Here is a 26,649-nt window from a genome sequence, read left to right as displayed (position 1 = left end):
AGACAGTGAGGAACGCACGGAGCCCCACTGAAAACAGGATAGAGAAAAACATTGTTCCATGCTGAAGGAAATTCACAAGCTAGTGTGTGCTATAGTTTGCAGTCATTTTAGAAGAGAATTGAAATAGAATGTATTAAATAACTTAGAATACATTAAACAATTTAAAAAGATATTAAGGGGAAAATCTAATTAATGTTGAGTACAAACGGTACTGGAAATAGTGTCACTTCATATATGTGTATGTATACCATTAGTTTTATTTTAGAATTCACGTATCTGTCTTGCTACGAAGAGTTTTCAAAATTTCTAGTCTTATGGCCTTGGACACTAGACTATTTCATTTTGAACTCTGTTTTGACATGCTCTTTTTATTTAAACAGATCCTGTTGGCTGTATCTTGTGGTTATTTATATTAAATTCTGCAGTTAGTCTCTGTACTTTTATCTTTGGGAAAATAGGGCTTCCGTTTCTTAAACTGCTTCCTTGAATCTTTTACTCCTTAGGATTATCAGACTTGGCTTGACCTCAGAGAATTTGAAACACGCATCGGAGAGCGTTACATTACCCATGAGAGTGACGATGCACGCTGGAAAGAACATGCGTATGAACACAACCTTGAGTACCCCCAGCATTTTATTATGGCTCCTAATCCAGATGACATGGAAGAAGACCCTTGATTTATTCATTTTGCTAAATTCCAGCACAGATGGACACTCCAGACAGAAACTGAAGATAAGTTTTGGAACAACTGTCGCTCTTTCTGAATGTTGTACACATAGCTCAGTGTACAAAGCCTCAGAGGATCCCGCATTGACGTGGGGATAGACTGTCGCCCAACAAGCTTTTCTCCATCTCTGACTTAAACTCTGAGTAGTTATTGGACAGTGGGATAAGCCCCGTTGGGTAACATTACACCAAGTTGTATGGCTACAATGCCATTACCAAAGTGGAATGTGTACAGATTGAATGGTTTGCGTGTCTTTCCTTTTTTTTTTTTTTGTAGCCTACACAGTAAGAATTTTGTAATGGTTTCCTAATCCCTATTTAGTAGGCCATAGAGGACTGTTTTCTGTTACTTAGATACATCTCCCACTTCTTAGACTGTGCATTGTGAAAAGAGGTTGTAAAAGGAAATCGGTGCAGAATACCTTGGCTAATAGTAGAACATGGTGGTTTAGGGTTGAATATGGCTTCAGAGATGAAGGAGTAATTTGCTGCTGTTAAGACAGTTATGTATGTCTGTCTTTGCCCTAACTGAACTTTTTCCAGATACCAAAAAAAAAAAAAAAAAGAAAACCCTGTAACTTCTTACATTCCTCTCGAAATGCTGACTGACAATCTAAAGAGACGACAATCAAAGCTGTGCTAGTCCTTTATTTTGTCTGTTAAAACAGAGCAATAAGCCACAACAGCGTGTTGCTGCGCAAGGCTGGCACGTCATAGATGCACACCAAAGGCATTTTGCCTTAAAACCACACAAGCAGTGCAGAGAGAGCACAAGACTTGATGTAGCATATCCTTTCACTCTGGAAAAAGTTTCTAGCAGAAGGATGTGGAAAAATAGGGAAAAATACATGCAGCTTTCTTCTATTGTTTTTCAATAACTAAATTTAAAATTTTTCTAGTATTTTTCTAATTTTTTTAAGGTTCCCTGGATTTGCATCAGGAGTAGTTTGTAGCCTGCTAGCTTATATCTTAATTCTGTTCAAAACCTAGGTGTGACAAAATTACCTGTTGCTTCTGCCAGGGCAGCTGGACTGTAAGGGAAAGGGCTCTGCCTTCCAACCTTTACCTGCAGCCCCTCCTGTCCTCTTCACCGTGCTCAGCACTGTTGTTCTGAGCTGAATGAAGAATCCAAAACCAACTTCTAATTCAGTTTTTTTTGCAGATGCCTCACTTGATGGATTCCCAACCACTTACTGGACTTTGTGGCACAATTGAGAGGAAGCAGCAATATTCTTTGGAAATGATTCCTTAGGAGGAGAGTATGACAGTTAAAATTCATCGTATTTCAAGGAGGTTTGAAGCCTTGGATGATAAGCAGATAGAAGAGGTTTTTCATTTTTTTCCCCATCCTATTTAAAAGTGGGAAAAAATGAAATCTTTTGTGTGGGAACAACTGATCTGTGCTGCTGGAAGGTGCTGGATGGCTGTACATATCCCTGATGCGCCAAGCTGCTTAACTGGAGCTTGGTTTAAAATACTTTCTAAAATACTGATACAGGCTTGAACTGCACAGGCAGTAGGAGACCTTGGGGTAGCTCCTTCCTCTCCTAACATTTTTTTTTTTGTGCGTGTAGATGAGTATTTTTTCCACCCTACTGTTGTTCAGGCAAGGAAGTAGGTGAGCAGATGTCTTCTAAGCTGTTAGATACCCATAACATTTTAGAGTTCTTTTGGGGCTGGCAGCTGCTTGCAGTGTCAGTGAACTGGCAGTAAAGTCAGCGGCAGCTGCAGAAGTACGTTCCTGTGGGCAGGTTTGCATCTTGAACCTACCGTTCCTTTTCTGGTTGCCCTTAATCTAACTGCTACCGCGTTTTGTAATGTGTCTGAGTTGATTAAAGCTGAAGCCTGGTTTCCCTGTTAGGATATACCGAACTTTGCACATAACTTCTGGTGCAGCCTGCATAGCAGTTTCCTACAGCCACCTGTGGGCAGAGTGTTCCCACCCTTCCTGCTGTCCCACCCTCTCTCCTAGCACGTGTTTTTCTCAGGTTTGTGCAGGGGACTTGCCTGATGGCAGTCTGGTCCGTGCCACTCCTGCACTGGGGAGTCATGCTTCCCCTTTCACGCTGTCAGAGCAATATAAAGGAATTCAAAAGGGGCAGAATTTGTCCCTTAACCTTGCCGTTGCGTTAAGGTGAAGCTCTGGGACTGATTCTTCTCAGAGAGGCACTAATTTCTTAATCTGTGGAGACAGAACAATCATCTATGAAGTTGGTAGTCTAGTATTGGCCCAGCTGGCAAGGGAAGCAGTGTTTTTTTCCTAACTCTTACCACCCAAGTGACCAAATTTCAGTGAAGCCATTGCGATCTTCCATCCCAACTGTAATAGCATAGATACAGTTTGGTTTTAAGCTTCAGATTTTGAACTTGAGCTGTCACTTCAGGTTTTCTTTCCTTACTTTTTTTTTTAAGGGAGGAGAAAAGCCAGCTCAGTTGCTTGAAAAGCACAATGCAGAAGAAGGGGGTACAATTAAAAAAAAATAAAAGGCCTGGCTGATGTCTCTCCCCATGAAGTCTGCTCTGTGCTCCAAGAAGTTATATGCGCTATTTATTCTTAAGTTGTATTTAAAAAAAAAAAAAAAGCTGTTGGCCTTTGGAGTGGATTGCCTGACAATATATGCAGATATGCAGACTTATGGGGCCAGACAATAGAAGCCACAAGCTATAGTAGTACAAGAACCACAAAAAATCAGATACCCATTAGAAGTAAACTTTCTTCACTGATGAATAAAAATAGCTGACTTTTTTATTCCCTTTTTTCTACCTTTACTGCAAACTTTGACAGCAGTAGGTTATAGTGTCTAATATCCTTATCCCTAGATGAATTAAGTTGCGTTCATTCAATAGTGCTATGATGATGCTAGAAAAAAGCTCATGTAAAATTTTATAGCCTCAAAAGGACACTGTCAAGTACTTTTATATTTTTATACATCCCGTTGTTTGTAAATATCCTCTGATAAGCTTGAAAATAAAATTTATTTCCCTATCATATTTGTTCTCTTTATTTACATGAACTCCCTCTCCTATCAACTGTTCTTCAAGTCAGTATTTCTTCATACTTGTTTGGGGATCTGTCTGGCATGAGGTGTATACCCTGCTATGGGAATTCTGTTAGGTGCTTTCTAACAAAACTGTTTATAAATGCTTCTTATTACTGTTCTATTTATTAAGAAAAGCATCTTCGGTTGCATCAAGGCATGCTGTTTTGAGCAAGTACCTCACCTGAGTACAGTTAGTCTCAGATCACATTTGTCACTGACAAATTTTAACTTGAGTCCATCAGTGAATACTTCACTTAGGTCTACGGTGAGATCCACGAAATGTTCATTCTCCCCTCTGTGCACACCGATTTCCCCATGTGGAGTTTTTCATTTCTACGTGCACTGCTTTAAGTAGGTCAGTGTCTAGGTATGGTTTGGCATCAGCTGTATCCTGAAAGCATGCTCTACCAAAATGCCCCTAGGCCCTGAAGCGTAGTGATTTCCCTATCACATTTGTGAAAGATCAGTGTAGGAAAACTGCCTGGAGAAAGTGTGACATTTCACATGCTTTCAGTTCAAAGATAACTCGAAATGCTTAGTTCTGTGCCGATTATATTATTGCAAAAGCTTTAATATGTGAAACCAAAAAATGCACAGGATTTGATTTCTTTTACTCTTTTTATTTAATAGGTTGCTACTGGAAGCTGCCACTATTAGACATTTTGGTATTGCAATTGAAATTACTTCAGTAAGAGCTCACCAAATCCAGCAACAGGTGGGAGGGGGGACTTGGATTGCAGACTACGTTCCTTGTGAGGGTGTGTAAGTCTGTAATGAGGCAGCAAGGCAAAAAAATGAAAACGGTCTCCCATTTTCTTAGGGTTCATCAGCATATCATAGCTGTGGAGTAACTGCTCCCGAGTTGCTGAGTCGCGTGAATTCTGCAAGAGCACCTAAAACAAAAAGGTAGGTTGTAGCCCTTCCTGCTTTCCTACAAATTCCCTCGTACCTGCAATCTCTCATTGAATCCTTTCTTTTATGCTAGTATAGCAGTACCCGAGTGTTCAGTAAAACTCGTGAGCTTGCTGGCAGAACTCACGCATTAATGTATGTAGCCAAGTTTTGCATTAAATACTCCTAAACATAGTATGATAAATTCATGTTGAGGGATCCAGAGTAACTTAGGGCTAGGAGAAGCAACTCTTTCTTGGACCTACAAGTAGTTTTAAACAGAAATCTGATTTTAAAAGAAGCTCTCTTTCTGCTTAAGAGCATTGCTTGTGGATTAGGAGTGTGTTATATGCCTGTAAACACTACTTGTACCTGCATTCGGAGGTCAACACCCATGTTCTTTAAAAACTCCCGTTGTTTTATGGGGCCCAACGTGGCTATTTTTCCCTGTGCCATCTTTCGAAGATAGCTGAAATCAACATCTGCTGTCAGGTCTGCTGTACCTGGAGCTTTCAGCACATCGTGGAGTTTGTGATTCCGGAAACCCTGAAAAATTGGAATATTACACTCAGCTGTACTCCTATCTACCGAAGCCGAGTCTAGTAGAGCTGTAAATGCAGCACGGGCTCAAGTTACCCTTCCCATATGATAGAAACGCCAGCGGGTACTGATGAAATGAGAATTCCCATTACTCACTTTCATGGTTGCAGCATAATACTGTTTTTTTGTGATTACGTCCACCCATGACCTTTCTTGTACAGGAACTTAACCATCCAAGTGAGAAAGAGAAGATAACTGAGTGTTTTAGCACAGTACTGCAGGGAAAATGCTTTACCCGGAAAGTGTCAGTTTTGGTTCCGTCGTGACCATAATCAGCAATCAGTGCGGCCCCGCCATCCTTTTCGATGCGACAGGCAAGCCTCTGAATGAGGACACCGGCCTCGGGACATACTTCCACGTGATCTCTCGTTTCTTCAGGCTAGTGCAGAGTTCAAACATCAAAACACCTGCATTAGCAAACAAGTACAGGGCAAGAACTTTTCACACTTGACTTCTTGGAACTGTTGTCATTATTTGGGCATGGAGGTCCAGGGGTATACTCCAGGCTACCTATTGCCCGAGCTAGTTTTTGCTAATGGCCACTTCCCGTTAGTGCTTTCAGAGTTCTCTCTTTCCTTCGTCTCTTGTACAGCCCAGAGTCAACTGGAATGAGTTTTTATAATAAGTGAGAATACCTGCACTGGGTGAAACTTCATTACTGTCGTAATGAAAGAATTAAAATAGCACTTCTTCCATGCACACACTTCAAAAAAGCCTTTCTGTGTAAAATCTTGTAGGTGGTTTAAATCTCTATTACTTCATTTTGTAAATTTAAGAATCCAGTGAACTTTAGAAGAAAAAGGAAGTCTTAGACACTTGCCATTACAGATCAGTATAGCACGCGTACTCAGTGACTGTGTACGCAGCAGGTTCAGAACCTGGCTTAGGCAGGGCCGGTACTGAGATGGTGAGGTGACAACTGCAGCACGGAACTCTTTGCTGATTGCTGCCTCTCTAAAGTGTCTGCTTAAGCCCTGACTGTGGTAAATTTGATGTACAAGTTTATTTTCATGCTATATATTCACAGCACACAAGGTTGAATTGCTGTTGGAAGTTTTGTAAAATACAAACTAACTGTTTACTCGTTAATAGATGGAAAGGCCTCCTCGTTCTGTCCAAGTAACTGACAGGTAGTATGTGACTTGAAAGACTAATGATCAAATTATGAATACTGACAGGTATAATCTTACCTGAATAAAGTTTTCTGTTGCAGGGGTACTGGATGGTGACAGGACAAACCGCAGCTGGTCAGGAGCCTCTGGATCTATATCAACCAACACCTCACGCCAGCCTTTCTCTGTTCTCTGTTTAATAAGCCCAGAGTACTCGTTTTACACTCTTAGTAGGTACACAATCTTATTTGATTAGACTAACATGCCAAGCATTTTCTCAAGTTTTAAGCACATAATGTGCTATTAACAATTACTCATTACTATTCAATTCCAGAAACTGCCTTAGAAATGCTTGCGGTAGAAATGGATCTGAATATTTATTAAGTACAGATTTAATTAAACCGAATAAATGATGCTGTTGAGAAGAATGCTGCCTCTTCTATTGACAGTGCACTGGTTAACTTATCAAAATAATTCTATCAGTAACTTTTCATAAAGTAATTATGAAATTGAAGTTGAAAGGTTCTTTGAACCATATCTAGACTTCATTTTGCTATTCACATTGCTGTTCAAATGAAAGCCATCCAGTGCATTGTCTTTGTTAGCAGTGATACATAGAATAATGTTGAAATTGGAGCCTTATTAATGTAGTGTAAGGAAATAGAAAAAAAAAGTTTACTTATGTAAGTAAAAACAAGTCTTTAGGTTTCTAAAAGGTTTTTGTATTCAAGAACAATTAACATAAGGCTTGGTTCAGTTCTGATTTGTCCAAGCTTAGTTAGAAATATTTTATCACCACAGTCCATGCACGTGTTCCCTTTGGCACCATAATTCTGTTCTTCTGCAAAGGCCTTTAAGTTGATGGTCACATTTACGGTATTCCTCTTGCTGTACCTGAAACTTATGTATTGGCAGGGCATCCAGAAACTCATGTGCTAAGTAAAAGCTGTAACCTGTGGGAAGGTTAAAATAAATGCATTACCTTACCAATGCTTCCATAGCAGTTTCCAGTTGAAAATTAAAATGTTTTTTCATAAATTGTAGTGCGTTAAGCTAGTTAATGTCATTGGGAAATTACTATTATTCCCAGCTTGGAGACATTAAAGGGAACGCTTGAGGTGCTAGCTACAGCTTCCAGCGCATGATTTTCTTAAATCTGTATCTCAACATTAGCTCCTTGGTCATTATTTAGACAAAACCACTGCATGGTTTCCCATGCAAAGAAGAAAAAAAAAAAAACTACATGAAATTGGGTAGCTATCCCAAAATGAAGTTATGATTCTCAGTTACGAGAATCATAGTCAAGATCCCGTCTCAGACTCATACATGACATAGGAGCTAATATGTAAAACTAGTTTTCTACACATTACGAACACTTATCAAACACTGCAAATGGAGGGAGGACACTATTGCTGTAACAAAATGTTCAAGCTCCTTACCCTGTGGTACATCTTGAATGCCTCTGTACCAGTAAATTGGAATTCCAGTCTTGCTGATGCCTTTCATGTAAGCAGCTTCGTCCTCGGAGTTTGACTGCACCTTCCCTCCTGTCAGCATCTGTGCTTGGGTCTCACTGAGTTTGGGACTCACTTCTACCAGGTGAACAGACACATCACATTTACTAAGTAAAGAGGCAAGCTGGTTGAAGACCTACAAAGGCAGATGAGTTCTATTAGGAACAGTCACAGGCTGCACGTATGTCTTAAAGGGTTACAAATTAACCCTTAATCACATTATATTGAAGATAGAAGAATGTTAGCTCTCATCAGTAAAATAGTCTCAGCAGAAAGGACTGTGTTTTGCTCTTCCAGAAGGAAAATGGAAATTTGTTAATTTTAATAAAAGTGGCTATGTTTCTAATAAAAGTTGGAGAACTACAACATGCATTATATAGCGATAAGGACATGAAATGCTAGTTAGTAGCTTGAAAGTGAGTAGCTCTTCTAATAGCTGCAGGGGAGCTAACAGGGAGAAAAATGGTTCAGTTTGTTTATGCTGTTTAAACAAAACCTGCTCACTATTGCTTATTTCACTATGGTTATTGGGGATTTTTCATTAGCATACATAAATAAAACAAAGCTTCTGAAGTACTAAATCCCATTAGCAGTTTGTTTTTTGGATCAGTAGTATTTTAACTACCAGGGAACCCTGCACAAGTGATAGAGCAGGAAGGGTTAACTCAGAAGCAGTAAGCCCCTGAAAGCCTCAGAGAAGCTGAGTGCAACTTCACTCCTGCGCTCACGTCCTCCCTGCTCCGCGCTGTTGCTTGCGCTAAGGCCTCCCAGTTAGGCACAGCAGCACCCTCCTAACTGGTGTTCCAGTTTGGAAGAGATCTTTCCATAAAGAATCTGTGCTGGAATATTCCTGCCCTTTCTATCAAGGGGTGATTGCAGCGTTACACATGTGCCTGTGCAGCGTGCACACGCCAGCCCCTCTCCTACTGCCAGCGAGAAACGCGGTCTCTTCACTGAGCAGCAGCGACGTGCGTGTATTTTAATGGGATTCCCCGCTGCAAATCCGACAGCTGGCTTACTAGGGAACGTTAAACCCCCACAGCAAAACCTCATTTCTTCAGCTTTCAGCGCAGCTACGGAGCAAAGCCAGAAGAGAGAGCAGGGAGATTGGTTTCCACCTACCCGCAGTATGTCGTCAGTGAGAGCGCCCGTCCCCGGGCCCAGCTCCACCAGCCGGAACGCTGCGGGCCTGCCGGCGGCCATCCACTCGCTGAGGCACCATATCCCTACCAACTGACACGGACACGGCGCGCTGCGGGAGGCGGCTCCGCGCCCTGCCCGCCGGTGACGCGGGCGCTGTTTTCCCTCGGAAACGCCAGGCCGCGAAAGCCGCTGCGGCGCCCAACTCGGCCCCCTCGCCTTTCGCTGTAAAGGGGGCGGCCGCTCGCGGCGAGCCCGGCGGCAGCCCTGCACCAGGCGGAGAGGCGCAAGGGCCGTTCGCTTCTGGCCGCAGCCGCAGCCCGCCTGTGCCCGACCCGTCCCCGCCGAGGCCACGCAGGCACCGGGCTCCCCCCCGCGCACGGCCGGGCGCCGGCGGCCGCTCACCTCGCCCAGCACCTGGCTGACCTCGGGCGCCGTCACGAAGTCCCTGCCCACGCCGCCGCGCCGCGCGTAGTAGCCCTGCGGGGGAAGGCGGTGAGCGCCGCGGGGCCGGGGCCGGGGCCGCCCGCCGGCTCGCTCGCGGAGCCCCGGCCCCGCCGCACCTGGCCGGGGTTGGTGAGCGCCTCCCGCATGTACTCGGCCACCGTCAGCGGCCCGGTGGCCCGCAGCTTGAGCAGCAGGTGCCGCAGCACGCCGCCGCCCGAGCACGGCCGCGCCGCCGGGGCCGAGCCCGAGCCCGGGGGGGGGAGGAGCGCTGCCGCGCTGCCGCGGCTCCGGGGCAGCCGGCGGCGGCCGCCGAGCCGCAGAGCCGCAGCCAGGAGCGGGCGGCTCCGTGACAGCGGCACCATGGCGGGGCTCGGCCGCCCCCGGCTCCGCTCGGCTCGGTTCCGCCCCCGCGTCGCGCCGGAAGCAGGCGCCGCGCGTGCGCCAGGCGGGGGGCGTCCGGCGGGGCGGCCATGGCGGCGCTGAGGGGCCGGCGGTGGCCGGGCACGGGGCAGGCGGGCGGCGGGGCCGAGTGGAGCGAGGAGGAGGAGGACGGGGACGGAGGCGGCGGCAGCGGCGGCGGCGGGGATGGCTTCACGCTGGACGAGGTGCTGCGGCTCGGCGGCACCAAGGTGAGGGGGGCGGCGGGGAGCGGGAGCACGTGGCGGCCGTCGGGGAGCGGCCCCCGGTAACTGACGGGCGGCCCCTCGGTAACGGGCGGCCCCTCGTGTCCCCGCAGCAAGACTTCCTCATGCTGTGCGCCCTGGACGAGGGGGAGGAGGAGATGGTGGACGGCGGCAGGAAGGGCGCCATCGACGACCTGGAGGAAGGGGAGCTGGAGGCCTTCGTCAGCTCCCTGGGGCTCGGCAGGTACGCGGAGAGCTGCCTGCAGGAGGAGGACGGGGAGGAGGAGGAGGATGGCGGCGGGGAGAAGGGGAAGCCCGCCAAGAAGGAGAAAGGCAAGAAGGAGAGCGCCCCTTCTTCGTTAGGAGGGAAAAAGGAAAAAAAAGGCAAAGAACAAGTGAGCGGTAAGAAGGAGAGCAAGAAGAAGCAAGCAGCTGGGGGTCCAGACCAGCAGCTCTCGGTACAGAAAGAGAGGCCGGAGGAGGATTTTGAGTTTCGTGCCAGGCAAGTGATACTGATCAAGCCAGGGGGCAAGTGGTATGACCTAGAATACACCAGCGAGTTCTCCTCTGAGCCACAGGACCAGACGCTTCTGTCCAAGTATAAGGCCTTGGCCCAAAAGCTGTACCAGCACGAGACAGACCTGTACAAGAAAAAGACAGACTATCAGAAGGGGGCCTCTTCGGCGTGGATGAAAACGGTGGTGTCGTCGGGTACCTTAGCTGACAGGATGGCAGCCATGACCCTGCTCATTCAGGACAGTGCTGTCCACAGCCTGCAGTTTGTTGAGAACTTGGTAAACCTCGTAAAGAAAAAGGGCGGCAGGCAGCAGAGCCTCATGGCTTTGGATACTTTCAGGGAGCTTCTCCTTTCAGATCTCTTACCAGACACTCGAAAACTGTGGTCTTTCTCGCAGCGTCCATTTAACAACATAGAGAAGATGTCAAGTGGCAATAGGGATTCGAGAGACAGGAGACTGATACTGTGGTACTTCGAGCATCAGCTGAAACTGCAGGTGGTGGAATTTGTGCAAACCTTAGAAACCCTGAGTCACGATTCTGTGACAGCAACCAAAGCGCGAGCGCTGGCAGCTGCCCATGAGCTGCTCTGCAACAAGCCCGAGCAGGAGAAATTTCTGCTCGTTCAGCTGGTAAATAAACTGGGAGACCCGCAGAACAAAATAGCCACCAAGGCCTCGTATCTCTTAGAGACGTTGCTTTACAAGCATCCAAATATGAAAGGAGTGGTGTGCAATGAGATGGAGAGGCTTTTGTACCGGTCAAACATCAGCGCGAAAACTCAGTACTATGCCATGTGCTTTCTGAATCAGATAGTCCTCAGTCACGAAGAAACGCCGCTGGCTAACAAGCTGATAGCTTTGTATTTCTGCTTCTTCCGGAATTGCATTAAGAAAAAAGATGTTGAATCCAAAATGCTCAGCGCTCTTCTTTGCGGGGTGAACAGAGCTTACCCTTACGCTGAGACTGGCGATGAGAAAGTGAAGGAGCAAATGAACACCTTGTTTAAAGTTCTGCATCTCGTCAACTTCAGTACCAGCATCCAGGCCCTGATGCTGCTGTTTCAGGTCATGGACTCTCAGCAGACTGTGTCGGACAGGTACTACGCAGCGCTATACAAGTGAGTGGCACGTTTGGATTTTCGGTCTAAATTTGATTTTATGATGGAGTCGCTGTTGATTCAAATTGATTTTAACTTGTAGAAATGTGTACTTTGCTTTTAAGGTCTTGCAAGTTTTGTGTCTCGCTGGCTAGACGTTTCTGATGTTTTCTATGAGCTAGAAGAAAATATATGGGATTTCGTTTACTTAATATGGGGATAAAACATGGCAGTGGTAGTTCCTGAGAACATGCCTTAAGGATTTTATGCTTTGTGCTGTTTTCTGGTAGTATGCTTTAATTCCAGATATATTTTGAAACTAAATGATAATTGCTTCTTCTAAAATCACTTGTACAGGTAGTGTGTTTTAGCCATGTTTTTTCATGAAAATCCTTTTTTTGTGAAAAAAGGCAATGTCAGCAAAATCCTTAGGTGATTTAATTTGTTAAGTTGGGAAACCTTGTGCTGTAAAACATCTCTTTTTTCTGTCCTGGCTGATTTTTTAGACTCTTCATAGGATCCATGCAGGCTTCTGTTTAATTGCTGCTGATTTTAGAAAGGAAACTGAGATTCTCCCAGGACATGCAACGCATTTAGGGGCCTTCCTGCGCCAGGTAGCCTGGGAAAAAGTAGAATAGGAAATGCACTTGCTAACACAGATATCTGGACTCATTGTGAAGCTTGCTAATTGCTAACCATTTCCTTTCTACTTTTTGAACATCTGAATAGGGAGATTACTTTCTCACTTTGTACATCTTCAATTTTTAAACTTTTATGTTGAGCTCAGTTTCTCTAGTATTTTTTTTTCATTTACTGATAGCTTTATTTGTAATATACGATATACTGAAGATTAAAAATATTACACAGACATTGACGTTTCGGGCTTGGTCATAATGGTTTGGAGTATTGGCGAGCAAGCTGGAAGTGGTCTTCTAGATACTGGTCTGAAAAATGTACCTAATTGTTTTTGACAGCAATTGCTATTCTGTGTGCATCGTGACAATTAACAATATTTTCTCCTGTGTTTTCTACAGGAAGCTTCTTGATCCTGGTTTAGCAACCTGCTCAAAGCCATCCATGTTTCTTAACCTTGTCTATAAGTCTCTGAAGGCAGATGTAGTATTACGGCGGGTGAAGGCCTTTGTGAAGAGGTTACTTCAAGTCGCTAGCGGGCAAACGCCACCCTTCATTTGTGGAACCCTCTACCTTCTGTCTGAGCTTCTGAAAGTAAAACCAGGGCTAAGGGTCCAGTTACAGGATCACGCGGTACAGCATGATTTCTTTATTTCATTGGGTTTTTACTAAGAGCTAGTTTCATGAACGCCTTTACCTAACCTGTTCCCCTTAACAAGTAATTCCTCCTTTACGGGAAGGACTGCCTTTCTAAACAGAATTTTTATGAGAGTTTACTAACATTTGGTTACGTTATGGGAGAAAGTACTTGAACAATCATAATTACATTAAGAATCTGTATAGATGTAAGCATTCTAGCAAGTCTTATGTCCTTCTTTTATGGAGAGAGGATTATTTTGCTAAATGCTGTATAAGCAAGCAGGTAAACATTCCTGCCCCAAAAGCTTTTTCAAAACATGTCCTTTGTGACTGTAGAGTTCAGTTGTAAGTATCAAGGCCAAACGTCTGTATTGCTGAAATACTGGCCATCATTTGTCTATGTTTTTGTGAGCAGCTGCTTGGGAAATACATGCATCTTTCTAACAAATCAGAATAAAGTTGGAAAAGAGAAGGTGTTTGCAAACATTTTTTTTTGGTTTAGGAGTCTGATGAAGAAGAGTGCTTTAAGGATCAAGAGGAGGCTGAAGAGAATGAGGAAAAATTTGTGGATGCAGACAAAGAAGAAGAGAGGAGTACAGCAGAAAATTCTGCTAAACCAGACAATTCGAGTTCATCAGCCTCGTGGGTGCATCACGTGAATATGAGAGGTAAATTAGCAAGAAACTATAATGCATGCAAGTCCTAACTTCAGTAACAGTAACATGTTGATCAAGAGTTTTTTAGTAAAATTGATTTAAACATTGTTTTAATTTTTCAAATTTAAGTTTGATTCAAAGCAATCAGACCATTTTTCTGTTTTTTTCAAAGAGACTGTATTAATCTCCTAGCTATTTTCTTTTTACGTAGTTCAGTGTGCTTGTGCCTAAGTAGTAAACAGGTTGGGGATTTCTTACTTCCAAATTGAAACACCTCCAGAGCGACGTAGGCAGTGTTACGATGTGTAACTGCACGTTCACTTGAAGCTTGCTAAAACAAGTTGTCTAGCTCTGAGCCTGCTTCTAGCTTTTTTCTTTCCTGATGACCTTTTCATAGCAACGTAGAACCATCTAGGTTGGAAAGGCCCTTCGAGACATCAAGACCAACCATCAGCCTGACCTACCGAGTCCTATCACCAAGGCATGTTCCTTAGTGCCACGTCTCTTAAATACTTGCAGGGGTGAGGACTCCACCACCTTCCTGGGCAGCCCTTCCAATGCTGACCATCCTCATTGTGAAGAAATTCTTCCTAATATCCAATTTAAATCTCCTCTGGTACAACTTAAGGCCATTTCCTCACATCCCATCACTTGTCACCTGAGAAAAGAGACCAACACCCTTCTTGCTGCAGGCTCCTTTCAGGCAGTTGCAGAGAGCGACGAGGTCTGCCCTCAGCCGCCTCGTCTCCAGACTGAACAGCCCCAGCTCCCTCAGCTGCTCCTCATAACACTTATTTTTTGGTTCCTTTATCGGCTTTGTTGCTCTTCTCTCCACATGCTCAAGCAACTCAGTATTCTTATAGTGAGGGGCACAAAACTGACCACAGTGTTCAAGATGCAGTCTTACTGGTGCTGTGTACAAGGGGACAATCACCTCCCTTTTGGAGCAGAGCAGGGCTTTTCAGGGGATTCCTTGGAAGCCAGTCCTTTGAACTCTTCTGTGTGCCTGATCATACTCTGGGCTGCTGAATATAATCCTTTCTTGCTACCGTACAAACCTGTGGCCTGTCCAGCTAAGAATGATGGGCAGCACTGCTGTTGTGGTGAAATGGAAATAATACTCCCATAAAGTTGCTTGAGGAAATTTAAGTCTTTTTTTCATCTCCTCTACCCCCCAGGCAGGAAGAATGGGGTTTCATACGATCCTTTGCACCGAAGTCCTCTCTACTGTGGTGCTGATAGTACAAGCCTTTGGGAACTGAAGAAGGTAAAGCATTCTTGTGTTGCTACTTAATGTATTTCTTAGTATGGCTCTTGTTTCAAGAGAAGAAAATTACCTTGGTTATTTTTGCAGTAGCTACCTGGGTGATGTGACAGAAAGGTTAAAGGACACATTGTTCAGCTCTGAGCTTGTATATGCTACATTCAGTGCTGATATGCCAGAGGAGGGAATAGTAACTTCTAGGTGGGGACTTGACCTGTAATAATTTCTTTTTTTGACTTTTGCATCTTAGTTTCTATTAACAAAACTTTCTAGCATTGCATAAAATAAAATTATAGTTGATCCTCATCGTATTTAGTTAATGTAAGTAAAAGGTTAGAACTTGATGTTTCTCAGTTGTTCAGGGGCAGAGCACATCAGCACTGCGCTACTTCATGAAAGTCTGTGTTATTTGGTGAGTTGCAGAGTGGTCTTAAAACATACTGTTAGTGTCAGGAGTCTGATATGACAACATGAATGATGATTGCATTTATTTTTGGACTAGAAATAAACACGATTTGTGTTTTTCAGCTTTCCGAACACTTCCATCCATCTGTGGCTCTGTTTGCAAAAACAATTCTAGAAGTAAGTCTTTTCATCGGTCTGTAGCTTTGAACTTTGATTTTTTTGTTAGCTTTCTTTTACCGTTAAAAAAAAACACATCATAAAGTCTCCTTGCACTCTGCAGGTAATTAGAAGTTCTGCAACACTGGGAGTAGCATACACTTGAATACAAAGCTTTTCATGGAATCAAAGCCTTTTATCTAAAGCAGGCTGCTCACAGAAGTAATCAGCTTGGTCAAAACATGGTATCACGTGATTCTTAAAGCTGTTTTAGAGTTTTGGTCTGTCTGTTTCAAGTTTTTGTTTTTTTTTTTTAGATGTGGGGAGCTCTGCTCTTGAATAAAATCATTTTTTTTAATCCTGCTGAATTGTGCACGATGCCTACTTAGAATTTTTATTTTCATTTGAATATATGATATTTAAATTACATTGAGTGCTGACTTCCTGGCTGCAAGCTGTAAATCTTTTTGTCAATAAAAATGTTTTGTCTGTTAGTACAGTACATTGCAAGGTAGTTCATCACTGAAACAAAGCGAGAGATGCTTTTTGTAGAAAATAGTGCAATTCCAAAACAAAATAAACATGCAAAGGCTGTAACCTGTCAGGCTTATGTGATGAAATATCCCCCAAGTCCTCGTCTTTCAAATTGTGATTTAATGGGCTTGGTCCACTTGAGTCCTCTAACTATGTTTTGTTGCTGTCTTTTGAAAATGAAGACTGTAATGATTTTTTCTTCTTTCAGGGAAATCACATTCAGTACTCCGGTGACCCTTTGCAGGATTTCACATTAATGAGATTCTTGGATCGCTTTGTGTACAGAAATCCCAAGCTCCATAAAGGCAAAGGTAAGAATTTCTCTGTACATATCAGCATTTAATCTTGATTATTGATGATGAAACTGTTCTGTCAGACGGTCAAGTGACAATTTGTGCTTGTCAAGAATTTGGAGTGCTCGTGGTGCAGCAGAGGAATGGCATCAGTCTTCAGGGCTGCATGAGAGATGGCTGCACCTTAGCTGTCAGTCACAGACTGCTGCCTCTCGTATCCACAGATGCAGAAACTGTGAAACTGTCAGGAAGAAACAAAGTAATAGGGGTGTGTAAAGACTAATTATATGTTGGTTGAGGTTGGAAGGGATCTGTGGAGGCCAACCGGTCCTTCTTTATATCTTCCCTTCAGATATTTGTGTGCATTGATGAGATTGCCTTGGGGCCTTTTCAGGGCCGAACAGTCCCAGCTCTCTCGGCGTTTCTTCACGGGAGAGATGCTCCAGTCCCTTCATCATCTTTGTGGGTGTTCGCTGGCCTTTCTCAGTACACCCATGTCTCTCTTGTCCTGAGCAGCCCAGACTGGATGCAGCACTCCAGGTGTGGCTTTGCCAGGACTGAGTAGAGGGAAAGGATCCCATCCCTTGACATGTTTGTTGGCATATCAGTCACTCCTCCCAGCTTTGTATCAATTGTAATGAAGTGTTATTTTTTTTGTGTTTTTTTTTGTTCTGCTACAGAGAACACCAGCAGTGTGGTAATGCAGCGGAAGAAGAAGCAGTTTATGACAGATAGGCAAAGTCTTGCAGGTAAGCCAGCCACTTACCATTTCAGATTATGAATAAGAAATCCTAATTGTATAGTTAAGAAATTCTTGACTGATTGTTGTGGGCATCCATCCTCTGTGCTGTCCATACCACTTCTGTTAGCAATAAAAGAAGAACAGATAGCAAGTTCTGTCCATCAAGAGTGCAGTGGTGGTATCTGATGTTCAGGATCAGGTCTAAACTTCATGTAAGGGTGCATGAAGTCACCACAGCTGAAACTTTGGATCCATTAAATCATTTTGAGACAACGGGTATAGAGGAAGTCAGTTACTTCAGTCCTTATCCTCGAGTAGGAAAGCAATTTTTCTTCTGCTGTACTTCTACTTGGCTTTACACATCAAAGCTTGCTAATACCTTTCTTTTCGTGTGTTTTTTCCTTTAGTTGTCAGTTACTTTCTATCAATGTAATTCCTTTTTTTTAGGCATCGTTAAGGTCATACTCTCTGCTTAGCCATTAAAAAACGTGTAACAGCAACGGACAAAGCTACTGCAAACAGCGTGCCTTGTCTGTAGTGCTATTCTTGCTATCACCTGCATATGCTTTCTGTATCTTCCCTCATGCTAGGCTACCCTTCTCTGCATAACCTTGTATGAGAAAAGATAACACACTCACTGCTTAGAGAGTAGATTTGCAGTCTTATATTAAAAATTTAGAATATTGTGCTTATAGCTAGCAACAACATGGGGGAAAATGCTAAAAACTTTAGAGTTTGTTCCAGGTTATGGCATTTCTAGTTAGAAGAGCAATCTGTTAGGGTACTAACTTCAGAGATAGACGTATTTATAAAATACTAAGGTTTCTGCTCACAAACATGCCATTTTTATGTCTGGCATCCTAGTTTTACAAACACTGCTTTTTAATTTTTTTAAAAATACATAAGATAATTTAAAAATCTTTTAAATCTGAGCTTATCTAGTAGTAGTTAATGCAGTAGTAGTATGTAGTTAATGTTTTTTTTTGTTCCCAAATTATTGTGTAACCATATTTTGCTTAATAAAAGTGACTTAAAATATAAGAAAATGGATTTATAAAATGATGTAAATCACAGTAACCTCTTTCCTTAAATGATATGGATTCCTTCATGCAATGCCACAGCTACAGCTATTGCTAGGATTAGTGTAAGGTATCTCTGGCAGTGTTATTTTGGTTAGCGTCTTCCTGCCTCCCGAAAGAGGCTGGGTTTTGTCTAGACCCACTTTTTACAGTAATTAAGAACCACTAGTTAAAAATCAGGGTAAAAATTCAGTGAAAGTTGCTGCTTGAGGACAGAGGGAGGTACCATCTTCTGTGCTGGAATCTGTAACATTTTCAGGGATGCGCTTCCTGTCACTTCAGGTCTGTTGTGTTGTGCAGAGGTTTTACTACTACGGAGTAGCTGATGTATCCATAACGATGCATGGTTTTAGGGCTATCAAAGCGTAAAGTAAGAAGCTTTACCTACAGTGCATTTGAGGATACAGTTTGTTTATTGCATTCTTTAGTTTATTTGAGTTGAAGGAATTAACTGACCATTTAGCGCAGGTTTGAAGTGGTTTTGTGATGAGGTCGCTTTATTTAGCAGATGACACTGGATATCAGTGTGCTTCTGTCTGTGCAATGCAGTTTCACCTTTCAAATGAATAACAATCATTTCAACTTGAAGTAAAATCAGTTCTTTTTGGCCTTTGCAGTCAACAGTAAGGAATTCCTTGCCAGAGATGAAAGCAAAATCCCAGTGGATGAAGTGTTCTTTCACAGGTAATGAAATATTTGTGAACATTCATTGTGAGTGCAGTGTCTTCAAAAAAAACTGCTTTTCATAAGTATTCTCTAGTGTTCCAAGTGTTTGAAAATTCTGGTTAATTTGAATGACTTGTGATGGTAGCACTTCCCTTAGAACATAATTTAAAAATTTGGCAAAAGGAAAGAATATCACTTATGAATGAAAGCAACCAGTGCTTGTAGTCTACACATCAAATAAGTTGACATTATAATAAATAGACCTTAAACACTGGGTGATGGTGAATGTCTTGCGGGTTGTAATTCTTATGCATCAGAAGTAGATTTTCAAAAAATGGAACATACATTGTTTGTATTACTAATATCAAAACTTATTAAAATGGAACAGTGCGAAAAAAGTCAGAGGAGCTACTCTTCTGCATGTTTTTATGATTCTTTCTATATGGTTGGTTTTCCTTTCAGATTATTGTGTAAAAATGCAGCTGTAATACTTCAATTTAAGTGTTACACATTTGGCAAAAAATAGTTCATATTAAATCAAAATATTGGTTACCTGTAAGTATCTCCTTGGGAGATCAGTCTTTGAATTTACTTTGTCTTTTATAAAGTCCTTTGACTGTGTGTGTGATTAAAATTGCCTTCTGTGTTTGGTGGGATTTTGTATTCTTTAATAGCAAACAAAGGAGTGAAAGTGGTTTAAAGTAGTTGAAGGTTTAGGTAAAACTAAACACAAAGGGCTGTGGGGGAAAATTTAACAGAACTTAATGGGTGAATCGCTTTTTTATTTTTTAAATTAGATTCAAGTTGAACTTATCCATATAAAGCAGATTTTCCTATCTTCCTTTTGCCCTTTTATAAATTCATTGTGTTCAAAATGATTTCTATCACCTCTGACTGTAAAATTCCTTTGTTTTAAACTTTACAGTAGTGGCTTACAGTTTAAAAAAAAAAAAAAAGAAAATACAAATCTCTGTTTTGGGATGTGTTTGAAAAAGTTAACTTAGACTTTTCAGCTGGGGAAATACACACAAAACAATCTTCTGGGTTATTTCTTTTTAAAACTTGTCATAAAGATCATTACTTGTGCCTTTGTGTTTGAGAGCAATATATTATTTCAGATTTTATACGAAGTTTGACAATAAGAGAGAGAAACAAAAGCGTCAAGATGATGAAGAAAGTGTGGAAGATGTAGATGACGATGAGTTTGAAAGAGCGTTGGGTAAGGTTACGTTTTTCCTTGAAGTAACTGTTCCAGTATTTTGTGCTTATACGAATTATTAATGTATCCTTCAATAGTTTATGTTGTATAAAAGAACCAAATACAGTGATATGAAAGTAGAAGAAAACTTATCTTTTCAATTCCCATTCTGTGCTACTACAGTCAGCAGGTCATACTGTCCCCTCACATAAGGTAAGCCAGATAGATGGCCGTCTTGTGAAAGGTTTCTCTCTCACTACTCTAGTAGTGCTCAGCTTCTTCAGCTCAGGTTGGAAGTTTTCAGAGTTTGAATATAAACTCGTAAATAGCAGTTTGTGCCTTTTTGTTCTTTTCCTCATGTAGCCTAAGCATTAAATAACATTTATAATTTTGTATAATGTTTTTATAGAATTCAGGGCTCCCGTAGTGGGGGTATTCCTTAGTGACACGATTAATATGGTCTTAGTTATGACAAGAAGCTGTCACCAGTTGTGTTTATCTTTTAATTCTTAGTATTTCTGATACATCAACTGTCTCTGAGAATTTTTGACATTAAATTGAGATGCTTAAATTAAAGATAGTCTTAATGTTAGATCTTACTCTTTGAAGAACAGTTCTATTTTTTCAGATTTCGTTTTTACCACTTTTTTTAATAGAGCAATTTATTCCTAAGTGAATCTGATGATAGGAGCTTTTGCTCCCTGAAATCAGGGCCCTTTGTTATTGAAGCAGGTGTTATTAACTATTCAGGAAAATGACACCTGAAATAATGTATTTTTCATTGACTTCATATATTTTTTTTTTGATTTCTTTTAGTAAAAAGTTTTGTTTTCTTTGAATTTCCCCCCCCCCAGATGCATTTGAAGCTGATGATAGTGCCGTTGATGTTAGCCAGGATGACCTTGATTTTGCTGGGTAAGACCTTGAGACAGTTCTTTCATCTCTTGTTTTAATACCCGTATAGAGTTTTACTCTGAGGAATTGGATAGAGCTTTTTCAGAAAGACTGGGCGTATCACTTTGGAAAAAAAAAAAAGAAAAAGGCAATAGCAGTTGAACTCCAGGTAATCCTGCTTTTCTGCATCCCTCAGAATGGGGCATCGTGATCCTGTGGTGCTTACAGTACGTTGGCTTGAAGCGTGAGACCTGTAGTATTTATCTGTACAACGTGGTGACCTAGTAAAGAAAGTGCAATCTTGGTTTTCGTCATCTCAGGTTTCTGTTTGAGAATTACCAAGTACAAAAGTAAGCAGAATGAGGCATAATGGTACTGCTGTAAGGATTGGTTGTAACTGGACCTAACTCAGCGGTAAACTTCGTGGGATCCAGAATCACACAGCTCAGTTTTCAGGAAGTCAGGAGTTACATTACTGATTAAGTAGCCTCTTCTTAAAGCATCTGCAATGCAACTTTAAAATCAGCACAGAAACTTTTTTTTAGGAGTTGAAAGAAGAATTAAAGCTTAAACTCCTACTAAAGGTTGAACATTTTTGTGATCCAGACTAGTATGTGTATTAAAAAAAAAAAAAAGAGAGACACAAAACAACCAAGCACCTAGTGTCTGAAGAGCAATGTTTACTTTCTGGGAAAAAAAGAAAACAGGTGTTATCCTCATTTAGGGATACCAGCATGTGATGTGTTTTTTACAGAGAAGGCTTTTTGAAAAGGAGCAGAAACACATAGGGAGAAAATACTGAAGCTGACATTTGTGTTTGTTTTGGAATAGGATTTTCTCCAGACCTTAAAATGGCTTAGTTTTTAACAGTTCCATATGCTGATGTTGAAAACATACCTGAGCGCATAACACGTTCACTAGCTCTCATCCTACATTTAATACTGTGATGCAGTGCAGTTGCAGTGATGTTTAAGTTTTCTAACAGAGTGTTTGCAGGTAGATAAATGTTACGTGGATGCAAACAGTATTTTGCCAGATGATTTGCTAAGACTGTTATGTATTTTTTTAGTAACATAAAAAAGAAAACCATGGGCGGTAAGAAAAGCAAAAGAACTGAGGATTCCGGTGCTGATTGGGATGATTCTGATGATGAAGATGAATTCAGTGACCTGGATGATGAGGAGGTCTCCTTAGGAAGCATGGAGGAAGAAGACTTTGAGGAGGATATGGACGAAGAGGGAGGCGTATTTATGGATGTGTCTGATGATGATAACGACCTAGGTAAAGTAACATTTAATATCAGAAACAAGAAGAAAAAGTTTTTAAAAGTATATTACCTGATATGTAATTACATAGCTAAATTTAGTTACCTAGGTGGGAGGTTTGGCTTTTAAGTAAAGAAGTGACCAGTCCTTCTCTGGACAATGAAGTCTTAAGAGAAATGACATTTCTTGCCACAGTCTCCTAGGTGAAAGTGGGCATTAGGCATCTGGGTTTAAAAATTTGTTTTCTTCATTCTGAAAAATTTGGCAGAACAAATGTAGCTTTATAAATAAATAGCTATATGCAATATGCAAAAGTATTAAAATATCGCAAAGACAAAAATAAAAAAAAATCTATTATCTCTGTAATAGTTGGTGCACCAACTGATTGGTGCACCTTTATGGTTTTATTCTCAACTGAAAAACAGCTTACTCGGAATGCGGTTTATGTGGCTGGAAAAGCACAGATTAATGGAGTATTTCAGCTGATGACTGAAGGTCACAGGAAGATGATTGAAGATAGAGCCAGTAAACTATTCATACAGGTGTTCACACCTTAATCTTTCATGAGATTATTTCATTAAGCTTACCAAGTAGACATGCAAAATTTACATAATCTGTTAGCCTTTATATTGTTATCTTAGTATCATATTTCATTAATATTTGTGCTGTGGAAAAGTTATGAGGAATGACACACCACTGAACAATTTTTAATTAAGTGATAATTGTGTCCACTCTGCCTTAAACTTATTTTTGAAATAAAGACAAATAGGTCTAAATAGATATTTTATTGGCTGGTGTGCTTTAAATATCATGCATAAAGTATGAGAATACAGATTTTTTTTTCCCGACAGACCTTAACAATGACAGTCAATCGAAGTCTGTCAGTAAAAAGACCAAGAGAAAGAAAGAGATGAATTCTGTGGGATCGCTTGAAGGTAAGGAAGCACTGCCATTATTTCCATTTGAGAAGGCTTAATGCAAATATATGGTCTGAAAGCTTTTGCATCAGAGGAGTTTAATACAGTAGATTATCTACACTTTTGGATCTGGTTTCAGATTTGAATAAACTGTAGATGAAAACAAATTTTTTCCTTTGTCCTCTAACCAGGGTGGCCTAATTCAGAATGACAATTTGCTCTTGAAAGGACTGGGGATCGAAGGAGTTATATTTGAAGGAAGGATGGAATTGTTCTGGCAGCAATCTCTAGCTTGTGGGGGTGCATTTGTTACTAACACACATTGCATAGATTTGTGCTATTTAGTTCTGTTTGGAAACTTTTTTTTTCTCCTTTTTAGGGGTGGTGAGTAAAGGTTTCTAACACAGGTCTTTCAGGTGGTCTTATTAAACAATAGTAATAATTAAAAAAAATTACAACATTTTGTTTTAGTATCATAGTGAATTTGAAATTCTGTCTCATAAGAATCATACTTTTTGTTTGAAGGATCCAGCCGAGGAAAGAAGAGGAAACTCACAGATGCCAATATGCTGGCATCCGCAGAGGAGGCAAGTTTGATGAGTGCTTAAAAAAGTGATCAGGTGTTTTACATAATTTCTTTATACTAAAATATATATTTTATATCTTTTTAAAGTTTGGCTATCTGCTGGATGAAAATGCTGGGTCTAAGTTTGACAATATTGGATTGAATGCCATGGCTAACAGAGATAATGCAAGTAAGTACATGCTGTGAAGAGCAGATAGCTGTAAAGAAGCTGTTACTTCTTTTCAGATTCTGTACTTAAAAAGATACACTTTAACTGGGATACATACAATGTCAGCACACAATAGGGACAGCAGCTCAGGATCAGTAAGACATGACTTAGTACTGAGCATCTCTCTTGACTGAAGAAAACTAATATTAACTGTGACTGCTGGAGTGAGTAAAGCTTCAGAAAGGAGAAGCAGGCTATCGTGCTACTTTTACACTGTAAATAAGAAGTGGCAGTTACTCAGGCTTTTATGTGAATTTTGCTCTGATAAAGAGTATTCTGGATCCTTGTCAAAGGAAGACATGGCACAGATATCTTTATCTATTGGAAATATTTCCTAGCTAGATTGGTGAAGAAAAAGTAACTTCCTGGAAATAACTTTAATACAAATTAAATGTGTAGTTCTTTGTGTACTTATCTTTACAATTCTTTCTGGTGTCACCTGAAAAAGTTTTAACAGCAGCATTCAAGCATTGCATTCTTCCACAGGAACATTAATAAAATACAAATCAATGGCAAGGGTGGTCTTAAACTTGGAGATTTTGAGATGGTACATATTGTGAAGTGGGAAAAAAATTCTCAAGTGTCAAATCCAGAAATTTGCACTTTATTAACATTTATAGATGTAGTAGTCAAGTTTTAAGTTCTTTGTGATCTATCCATATTCCACATAATGTACAGAAGTATCCGTCAGCTTCTCACTTCTCATCTTCCCTCTTACAGATGTCAAACAGATCGAGTGGGAAGTAGAGCGTGACAGGTGGCTCCACAACAGAGATGTGAAAAGCATCATCAAAAGGAAGAAACAGTTCAGGCACAAAGGACTGAAAAAGAAGTACAAAGGCAAGAAATCAAAAAGATGAGCTAAACACGTTAATGTGGAAATTTTTACAATAGCTGTTGTAAAATAATTATATTTTCTTAATCCACCTGTCTTTCTTACTTTTAGTTTTTGTTGCTTAACCATGCCATTTGGTCATTCTCCTTTATGCCGTGAATTCCAGACCACTCATTAGATTTGTAATAAACTGAAAAATAAGAAAATATCTGTTAGCTGTAAATTAGACCTGTGTAAAGGTGAGCCACTTTATGGCTAGTTTGGTTGGATGTATAGTCTTCCACTTCTGAGGACTCTATCCAACCATCTGACACTCCAGCCACACCTATACGTTACAATAAACACTTCTGCAATCTCTCCTGGGGTAGTTTTAAGCAGTAAGAAAATCTGTTTTATACATGAGATGTAACAGAAGCTTGAGCCATCTTTTCGAAGCTAACAACTACAAACCTACCTTCCAGAATTGATGGAAACCTCTTCTGCATTGTGTATCTGAAATCTGACAAGAAAGATAAATCGGTTACTTTACACAGCATATTTCAAGACAAATAATTAAATGCACTATTTTTCTAATTACTTTTTTTTTTCCTGCGTTTGTCCTAGCCCTTTGTTATAGCTGCCCTTAAATAATGTGATCTGATTTTTTTTTTTTTATTGTATCACAACTGTATTCAGGTTTCTCCTGTGTGTTTTCTAAGCTTCCTTGTAATAGTGTCAGCCAAATACAGGCTAGACTTGAAGATGAAGGATGCTCACAGCAGACACCCAAAGGAATATCAGGATCCTTAGTTTCCCTACATGGCCTTAGGTGTTCACTGAATCCTCCTGCAGGCAGCTACACCAACGCAATGGAAAACGATGAAATGACAGCTTTATGCCATGTGAACGATTTACAGCAGATCAGAGACAGGTCATGTAAATGTATTTGCATTAGCACAAAGTGCTGAAAGCCCCGTTCTGTGTGCAGTCAGCTATTGGATGAGCTCAGCACACCCTGCAGAACTACACCATAAAGTAGAAGGACATGTCAGAACGGGGATGGACTAATAAAAAGGGGGAGAAATGAGAAGCCGTGGAAGCTGAGACCAACTGGAACTTGTCTAAGCCCACCTGGCAGCTGGCAGGGGCAGGCGGGTGCCCCCCAGCCCCAGCGGTGGCTGCCTTTCCCTGCAGGGCCGCAGGCCGGCCCGGCTGGCACCGTGGCCTGAGCGGCCCCAGGGCAGAAGGCGGCCGCTGCCGGGCGGATCACCTCAGCCGGGGGCTGGCTTATTTCTGCGTTACCCGAGCGCCCCGTCAGAAGCCTCGGAGGCTTCAGGGGCCGGAGCTGTCGTCTGGAAGGGGCCCCGGCTGCCTTACGAGTTGCCGGCGGGGTCAGTTCTTCACCAGGACGATGTCAGACCCCGGCGCCGCCTGAGCCAGGGGCGAGCCCGGGGATCCCCCGGGGCTGCACGGCCGACACGGGAGCGACCGGCGCCCGCCTCCCCTGACGGCCGCCTCTCCTCCAGCCCGTACCTGAGGCAGTGCTCTCGCTACGAACACGCGCAGTGTTCAACCTTACTCCCGCACGGGTTAACCTCTACTATTTTCTTTAAAAACTAAAAAAAACCCGCAGTTGGAACAAGCCCGGCGGTGCCGCGCCGCGCTCCCAAGCCCCTCGCCCAGCCCCGAGCTGCCCCCCCGGCCCGCCGCACCTCGGCTGATGTCCATGGCGCGGTACAGCAGGAGGACGCCGCCCAGCGCGGCCGCCTCCAGCACCACCAGCCCCACCAGCAGCCGCCGCCGCCTCATGGCCGCCTGCCGCCATCAACGGCCGCCCCCGCCCTCCGCCGCCGCGCGCCTCTCCTGGGGGGCGGTCACGTAATGGCGGCCGCGCCGACCGACCTTGGCGGCCGTGGGCACCTCACACAGCGGGGAGGCGATGCGGCTGTGCGGCTCGCCGGGCTTCGGCAGGGCTGCAGAACGGTGCCGGG

General features: G+C 42.2%; 4 protein-coding genes across 7 annotated transcripts in view; 2 read left to right on the top strand and 2 right to left on the bottom strand.

Moving 5' to 3' along the window:
* PRKD3 (protein kinase D3) overlaps positions 1–3,715 on the top strand; it is a 39,962-nt gene extending 36,247 nt beyond the window's left edge. For both annotated transcript variants that reach the window (XM_066993909.1, XM_066993910.1), the window contains one exon: positions 504–3,715. In XM_066993909.1, coding sequence (XP_066850010.1) covers positions 504–677 — 174 coding nt within the window. In that variant the 3' untranslated portion in view covers positions 678–3,715. The remainder of the gene's footprint in view (positions 1–503) is intronic.
* NDUFAF7 (NADH:ubiquinone oxidoreductase complex assembly factor 7) lies at positions 2,544–9,863 on the bottom strand. Of its 3 annotated transcripts, none has more exons than XM_066993914.1 (9): positions 9,588–9,863; positions 9,451–9,504; positions 9,007–9,117; positions 7,810–8,020; positions 7,265–7,323; positions 6,449–6,562; positions 5,494–5,637; positions 5,031–5,204; positions 2,544–4,660 (listed from the first exon to the last, which is right to left on the bottom strand). In XM_066993914.1, the coding sequence occupies exons 1-9, from the start codon at positions 9,831–9,833 to the stop codon at positions 4,448–4,450; spliced, it is 1,326 nt and encodes a 441-aa protein (XP_066850015.1). In that variant the 5' UTR covers positions 9,834–9,863; the 3' UTR covers positions 2,544–4,447. The 3 variants fall into 3 exon arrangements, with proteins under 3 accessions (XP_066850015.1, XP_066850014.1, XP_066850016.1); XM_066993913.1 differs by having other exon boundaries at positions 9,430–9,504; positions 9,588–9,862; XM_066993915.1 differs by lacking the exon at positions 9,007–9,117 and having other exon boundaries at positions 9,430–9,504; positions 9,588–9,862.
* Positions 9,864–9,918: 55 nt separating this feature from the next.
* Positions 9,919–24,776, top strand: CEBPZ (CCAAT enhancer binding protein zeta). Its single transcript, XM_048052088.2, has 16 exons — positions 9,919–10,100; positions 10,208–11,730; positions 12,744–12,975; positions 13,484–13,649; positions 14,816–14,904; positions 15,430–15,483; positions 16,205–16,307; positions 16,970–17,038; positions 18,728–18,794; positions 19,895–19,995; positions 20,829–20,889; positions 21,938–22,149; positions 22,985–23,068; positions 23,576–23,637; positions 23,724–23,805; positions 24,565–24,776. Exons 1-16 carry the CDS (start codon positions 9,942–9,944, stop codon positions 24,702–24,704), a joined length of 3,204 nt encoding a protein of 1,067 aa, XP_047908045.2. The 5' UTR covers positions 9,919–9,941; the 3' UTR covers positions 24,705–24,776.
* On the bottom strand, positions 24,428–26,530 carry CEBPZOS (CEBPZ opposite strand). The gene is made up of 4 exons (XM_048052090.2): positions 26,371–26,530; positions 25,134–25,178; positions 24,785–24,869; positions 24,428–24,665 (listed from the first exon to the last, which is right to left on the bottom strand). The coding sequence occupies exons 1-3, from the start codon at positions 26,465–26,467 to the stop codon at positions 24,787–24,789; spliced, it is 225 nt and encodes a 74-aa protein (XP_047908047.2). The 5' UTR covers positions 26,468–26,530; the 3' UTR covers positions 24,428–24,665; positions 24,785–24,786.
* Between the last annotated feature and the right edge of the window lie 119 nt (positions 26,531–26,649).

This window comes from Anser cygnoides, chromosome 3 (assembly GCF_040182565.1).
Source record: "Anser cygnoides isolate HZ-2024a breed goose chromosome 3, Taihu_goose_T2T_genome, whole genome shotgun sequence".
In the NCBI taxonomy this organism is placed as follows: domain Eukaryota; kingdom Metazoa; phylum Chordata; class Aves; order Anseriformes; family Anatidae; genus Anser; species Anser cygnoides.
The sequence above is the reverse complement of the archived record's forward strand: the minus strand, read 5'-3'. Positions and strand labels throughout refer to the sequence as shown.

Excerpts from the sequence above, each read along its gene's own strand:
- CEBPZ (XM_048052088.2), top strand. The coding sequence starts at position 9,942 with ATGGCGGCGCTGAGGGGCCGGCGGTGGCCGGGCACGGGGCAGGCGGGC. Across the intron at positions 12,976-13,483 it reads TCCAGTTACAGGATCACGCG|GAGTCTGATGAAGAAGAGTG; the intron begins GTACAGCATGAT and ends TTTTTGGTTTAG. Across the intron at positions 15,484-16,204 it reads TTGCAAAAACAATTCTAGAA|GGAAATCACATTCAGTACTC; the intron begins GTAAGTCTTTTC and ends TTCTTCTTTCAG.
- NDUFAF7 (XM_066993913.1), bottom strand. The coding sequence starts at position 9,833 with ATGGTGCCGCTGTCACGGAGCCGCCCGCTCCTGGCTGCGGCTCTGCGG. Across the intron at positions 9,505-9,587 it reads CGCTCACCAACCCCGGCCAG|GGCTACTACGCGCGGCGCGG; the intron begins GTGCGGCGGGGC and ends CTTCCCCCGCAG. Across the intron at positions 5,638-6,448 it reads CAACAGAAAACTTTATTCAG|CCTGAAGAAACGAGAGATCA; the intron begins GTAAGATTATAC and ends ACTCTGCACTAG.
- CEBPZOS (XM_048052090.2), bottom strand. The coding sequence starts at position 26,467 with ATGAGGCGGCGGCGGCTGCTGGTGGGGCTGGTGGTGCTGGAGGCGGCC. Across the intron at positions 25,179-26,370 it reads CGCCATGGACATCAGCCGAG|ATTTCAGATACACAATGCAG; the intron begins GTGCGGCGGGCC and ends CTTTCTTGTCAG. Across the intron at positions 24,870-25,133 it reads GTTTCCATCAATTCTGGAAG|TTTATTACAAATCTAATGAG; the intron begins GTAGGTTTGTAG and ends CTTATTTTTCAG.